Raw genomic sequence first — 6,132 nt, 5'->3', positions numbered from 1 at the left:
GACGGGAACTATCGACTGATGATCCAGCTTCTCTCGACACTGCTGCAGAAACATCAAAAAAGGGGGAATCTTTCTCTCGTGCTCTCTTAAGGTCGTTGGGTTTTTTTTGAAAGCCGAACGAAGGATGATTTTGTGATGGGTGGTTTAAAAGAATATGGGAAAGCTTCCCCTATTGTGGAAAGCAGAATGAGCCTATTTGTTTCTGTCGCAGAGAAGTTGAATTTCGCTGAGAAGAACACCGGGCAATAAACGGAACCTTTCCATAAAGGGATATCAACAAAGAAGAAAGCATAAGAAACACTTACGTATAACGGGGTCTTTTGGTCTGTCCCTTTTGGATTGTACAGTATTGTCCGACAGAGGTGAAATCATTTGGAGTACGCAATAACCTTTGGGGATTTTTAAAGTACACCAAACCTTTTTGAAGATTAGAGTAGGCAAACGTAAGGACAACGGACTACTTCACTGTGGAGATGGTGCCATAATTTTTTTCCAGGTCAAATGACCGTTTTCACTCCTTGTTAATATCCCCACCGTATTTATGAGATGGAAAAACGAGGACTCTACGGTGTCCTGTGTTATTTGATTCTTAATGCCCCCTTGATATTCTATGTACACGGTAAGTGAAGTTGGTTTATCCTTTCTTGGCAGCGTGTCAGTAATTCCAATGTTGCGTAGGACTATATTAAACCAACCAAGTCATAGTTCAAAAGACTATATCTTTATTGTCAGTGCACGACATGATGTATGATATGGGATTGTTCTGACTTACATGTTTGTTTTTTTTATGTCGGAATTGTATTTTTATGTTAGGGATTAAACGCCTGAAAGGGGAGACTTGATTGGATTATGGCAGGCTGTACCAAACACCCGCATCTAGTCTATACGAGTACTTCTACAGCAGTGCTTATTTGATGAGGGAAAAAATACAGTGTCGACATATATACATATGAACTTTAGACCAGAAAGCTATTAAATATTTTGATGCTGAACAAAATTTAGTCTTGAAGAGTCCTGGTCCTCTTCATCATCAAACACAGGGGAAAATATGCACACGCACGCCCGCGCGCGCAATCTCTGTGAAAGACCTATGCACACTCATACACAATTTACGCAAGTCTCCAAGTCCCCTTGTCCAGTAATTCACTCTTGCACTCATTTGCCTGCACAGGCACAGTGTCCATAACAGAAAAATACACGGCAGAAAAAAAGACACTTGTGTTTGGCAAAGCGCGGATGTGTTGGTTTGAAATGTCGACAAGTGTCCATCCGTCCCCTTCGTCGTGCTCTGTCCTGTTGTGCAAATTAACCATTGCCCCTTGTTTCCCCCCTCCCTGCATTAGCAACATTTACTGAAGTGCCCAAAGATGTAAGCGTCGACGAGGGGGAAGACATAGAGATGCCGTGTGCTTTTCGGGCTGTTGGCGCTTCACCCTTCTCCCTGGAGATCCAGTGGTGGTACCTCAAGGAGGCAGCCCCAAGAGAACTTGCACACGAGCTGCAAATTAGCGCCACGGCGAGCAGAGCCAAGGTAATCTCGCTACAGACGCCTTTTTCTTTTTTGGTTACAGAGCTCAACCCTGCCGCGCCGTGTAGCCCCGTTATTCTACTTTCAGCAATCCATGGCACCTCTGAACCGTAATGAGCCGAATGTTCTATAGTCCAGACCTCGGGCTTTGTTTTCTCCGTGTCTGTGGTGGAATGCTGTGGGGTTTTAAATAATGGGGGAAAGTGTGCGTCCTCTATTGATCTCAGTGCACTTATCTGGTGACATAAAAGCACTGCATTTCAGACACAGCCGGGTCTATCACAAAATGCCCACCTCCCTCCCTATACGCTCTGCCATGGTGGTTGCCTGGCTGTGAGCTGGGAGGGAAAGGATGAGGGAAGGCTCTCACGCTGAAAGATACAAAGACCACTTGTTGGGCTTTAGGATGAGTCCAATGAGGATTTCTATGCAGACCGCGTATATGTTCTCATTGGGGAAAAAAATACAGCGTCAACTAGGGGTGCGTGTTTATGCTTCCACATTAAAAGCAGACACACCGGACAATGCTAATTATATTTTGACATGCTGCCGCATAATGAATGGCTAATGTTTTTCAATCGCATTTCCACCAGTTCATCAGTTCCAAAGGTTATTTTCAGCTGTTGCTTTCCACAGCACTGCAATTCGCGGTTGCTGTCCATGGTGCTGAAAGCAGAACACGGCCCATGCTACACCGTGCTATATTCACAGAATAAACACGACAACTTCCAAAACCCTGCAATTAATTTACTCATATTACAAAATGTATAATACAAGTTCTAATGCATAATGTGTCTTTTTCAGGCGGCTCCCAAGGATGCTACCAAAATAAGCGTACGTATCAAATCCTGTGTTTTGTTAAACCTTCTTATTCATTCAGGGGTATTTAATTAAGATGTTGAAAACAATTGCCGCAATTGTTTATGTTAAGAATGTGGTCAACACCTCTTTAGGCAAATGAACTCTGGTCACTGGCAATTTGCATTCAGTCAAGAGACATTTAATCACGTTCATTGTTTTTTCCCCTCAGTCGCCAGAGACGTCAAGCCTGCGTTAATCATGTACATTGTTTGACGCAAAATACTCCGCCTATTGTTTAGCCTACTTTGTAGGCTTTAGTGGACAACCCTACTCAAGCACTTCTTAAATGTTACCGAGTAAAATTGTCCTTTAATTTCCACCATTGTTCACAAACTTGAAAAATATTAGCCTACTGATTGCATTTCTCATATGGTGGAATAAAAACAGACCACAAGTTGTTACCATACGAAAATGAAGTGCCTTCTTGATAGTTGTAGCCTACTGACTAAAGTGAGGTTCATGTACATTTCTACTCCGTGCTTTATTTACATTTTACGTTAAGTATACAACACACTGTGAAACGAGTCTTTTGGGATTAAAATACACTCGTAGTCGACCAGATGTATAGAGCCTCTTCACAGTGTTATGTGACGACATGGACAGTGCAATTTCCTCTCAGGCAATCTTGTGTCAAACCCACGCACTACATTCATGTCCTAATCTATTCTATCTAGAGACCAACATGTTCTCATCGGAACTATTCAATATGAAAGCGGAGTGTGCTTTCAGATGCAAACAACCTTGACAGCATTTGACCTGCGATTTACAATTCTTTCTTATGTCTGTTTCTAGACCGTGAGGGTCCAAGGCAACGCTATTTCCCACAAACTAAGCCTCTCCAACGTACGCAAGGATGACGAGGGTGTGTACGAGTGCCGCGTTTCAGACTTGTACTCTGAAGAGACTCAGGAATACAAAGTCCAGGCCACTCTACGGGTCAACCCGCGAGACGGCATGGTGAACGAGGAGGCCGTGTCTCACATCCAAAACGGCTTACCCCTGCGGAACAACAATAATGCGGCCGGGGGACGGGCCATCTCAGAGGTGGATCAGGGTCAGGGAAAGCCGTGGGTGCCTCCTCTGGCCGGCAATGGTCCTGTTTCCCCCTCCACCACGACAACAGCCTCTGCAGCAAAGTCCACGGCTTCGCCGCGGCCCGGTAATGCGGCCATACTCCGACAGCAGCACGGAGCCGGTAAGTGAAAGTTCAACAGTGGCACCCAGTGGGCGACTCTGTGAATTGCAACACACTTGGTCGCTGGGCGCACGGAGATTGAAAAAAAATCTTCAGTTTCCTGTGCAAGCAGTGCGTGACCTCGCAACACTAAGTAATAACCAGAGCCTCTTTATCGGAGGAATACTCACTTGAAAATAGTTGTGTCTGTCTAGTTGCTCTTCTGTGGCAGTTCCATACCGGATGTGTCTTTGGGCAAGGCAAGCTTCATACCTGGATTTTTTTTCTATCATCATGATCCATCAAAAGTCCTCATTAGAATACAACGAAATATACCCGATGACACAGAGTACTCCATTACTAGGCTTATGGCATGACTGTTGTGCCATTACCAACATTCAGGGGGGTGGGGGTGCATAGCCACACAAAAAAATGTGTGCTATGCATTTTGATACATCCTATGATGTAAAGCTGCCCAAATGTACTGCTATTTTCCAAATAAGCAGACTTGGTGAGTAGCTCCTTATTGGGAACTTTTCCCCCATCCATACCCCCCAAAAAATGTGCTTGGAGGTGCAATATGGAAATGAAAAGGAGTCACCAGCAAAAATCTCATCATGTGGAACATTAATTATGCAGATGAGTTGTGGTATTTAGGAAACACAGCTGTGTGTCTGTGTGTGTGTCTGACAAGGTGTGTGGCTTTGCACTCAGCAGAGATAAGACATCCGGGGCTAGTCAGCCACTTCTGCCGGTTGGGGTGGTGGTGGTGTACAAACAGGTCAGTTGTCCCAGGCCCACGCAGGGAAAAGGGAACCCCATTACATTATATGCTGAATTGAGAGGGAGGCCCTTTTGTCGCGGGCCCCAGTCGTCAATGTTGTCAATGTCAATGGCCCTGCTTGGCTCCATTCCGAGAGAAGTAGGAAGAGGTGGAACGTTGCAATTGTAATCGAGGTGGAGTGCTGGAATTGCAACAAAGGCAGAACGCAGAAAGGTAGTCCATCCAAGGTGAAGCATTTTCAAGCTGCCATTGACATCCAGTTTCTGACAACAACTCTTTTGACGAACATGACGGATTAATGATGAATGTGAGAATCTTTACAGTCATAGATACATGAAGACTTGAATGCCTGTGTGCTGTTGAGGAAAAAAGAATGAATGAATGAATGCATTTATTTCATCTATTAGATGAAAAAAAAACACTCTATAGCAACAGTTACCATACATTGAAATGAATAAATAAACAGGGACATAAAAAAAGTCCCACGACTTCTTTCCATTGTGGTCCCTTAGACCAGTGTTTCCCAACCTTTTTTGTCTTGTGTACCCCCTAAGCCTTTTTGTCCTGATGAGTACCCCTCACTCATGCTCTATTATGGCAATGTGACTATTCCCCATGCATTTTTTTATTTTTTCCACGTACCCCCTGCAGTGTGCTCGCGTACCCCTAGTGGTACCCGTACCCCTGGTTGGGAAACAATGCCTTAGAGTACAGTACTCAGATGCCACACTCTATCAACAAAGGCTTATTGCAGCAGAGACGCTCTAACCTTCACCTGCAGCATATGTGGATTGGGCAGCCGTGGCCTAGTGGTTAGAGAGTTGGTCTTTCAATCTAGGGGTTGCAGGTTCAAATCCCCCCTGACCTCTCCCTACATCTCCATCCACGGCTGAAGTGCGCTTGAGCAAGGCACCTAACCACACATTGCTCCTGGGACTGTAACCAATACCCTGACAAATATTAATTGTAAGTCGCTTTGAATAAAAATGAAAGCATCAGCTAAGTATAATGCAATGTAATGTAATGGATGAATAAGCCAATAGAGCATTCATACGCATGCCGGCTCGTCTGCCTTTTAAAGAGTCATCACAGCCTTGGGCATAGAGTTAGTCTGTATAATGTGTAGCGCCAGACAAGAGGGGGGTGAATGAACCCATCACGTTCAGGCCTGCCAACGAACATGGATGTCAGAGAACTTGGAGGCACGTAAAAAATCAAAGTCTCATCGTGTCATTGTTGGAAACACAGGAAAAAAAATCAAAGCAACTTTTGTCTTGATGTGGATTTGTGTCGTCGATGTCGATGTCGATGCCAGGCATGGGCATGGGCTTGGGCAGGCTAGTCTTGGCTCCTGAGGTGAATTTCTCGAAACCAAAGTTGCTTACTACATTAGCTACTTCGTTGCTTTCAATGCATTTTCCCATTGGCAACTACCGAAGTTGCTAACAGGCTAACAACTTCCCTTTTGAGAAACTCACCCCTGGTGTGCAGGGGAGTTGTCTGGAGCAGGTTAAATGTCCTGCCCGCTCCTCTCCGGCAGCTCGTGTCTGGCACACGGGGCCTTGGTCATGCAGCCAGCCCGATCACGCTGCTTAGTGAGGGGGCTCTCATTTGGAGGCCTGATGAGCTGGCTTGGGTAAAAAGGGCTACCTCAAAGAGGTTGTCTGTGTGTGTGTGTGTGTGTGTGTGTGTGTGTGTGTGTGTGTGTGTGTGTGTGTGTGTGTGTGTGTGTGTGTGTGTGTGTGTGTGTGTGTGTGTGTGTGTTTGTGCGTGTGTGTGTGTGTG

At 45.2% G+C, this 6,132-nt stretch overlaps 1 protein-coding gene across 1 annotated transcript in view; it reads left to right on the top strand.

The window, feature by feature from the left end:
* The first annotated feature begins 546 nt into the window (after positions 1-546).
* vstm2b (V-set and transmembrane domain containing 2B) overlaps positions 547-6,132 on the top strand; it is a 33,030-nt gene continuing 27,444 nt past the window's right edge. Inside the window, exons 1-4 of the mRNA XM_063188827.1 lie at positions 547-619; positions 1,344-1,531; positions 2,333-2,362; positions 3,182-3,584. Of these exons, the coding sequence (XP_063044897.1) occupies positions 547-619; positions 1,344-1,531; positions 2,333-2,362; positions 3,182-3,584 (694 nt within the window). The remainder of the gene's footprint in view (positions 620-1,343; positions 1,532-2,332; positions 2,363-3,181; positions 3,585-6,132) is intronic.

Source organism: Engraulis encrasicolus, chromosome 22 (genome assembly GCF_034702125.1).
Source record: "Engraulis encrasicolus isolate BLACKSEA-1 chromosome 22, IST_EnEncr_1.0, whole genome shotgun sequence".
Taxonomy (NCBI): Eukaryota; Metazoa; Chordata; class Actinopteri; order Clupeiformes; family Engraulidae; genus Engraulis; species Engraulis encrasicolus.
Note: the sequence above shows the minus strand (reverse complement) of the source record. Positions and strands in the feature narration are given on the sequence as shown.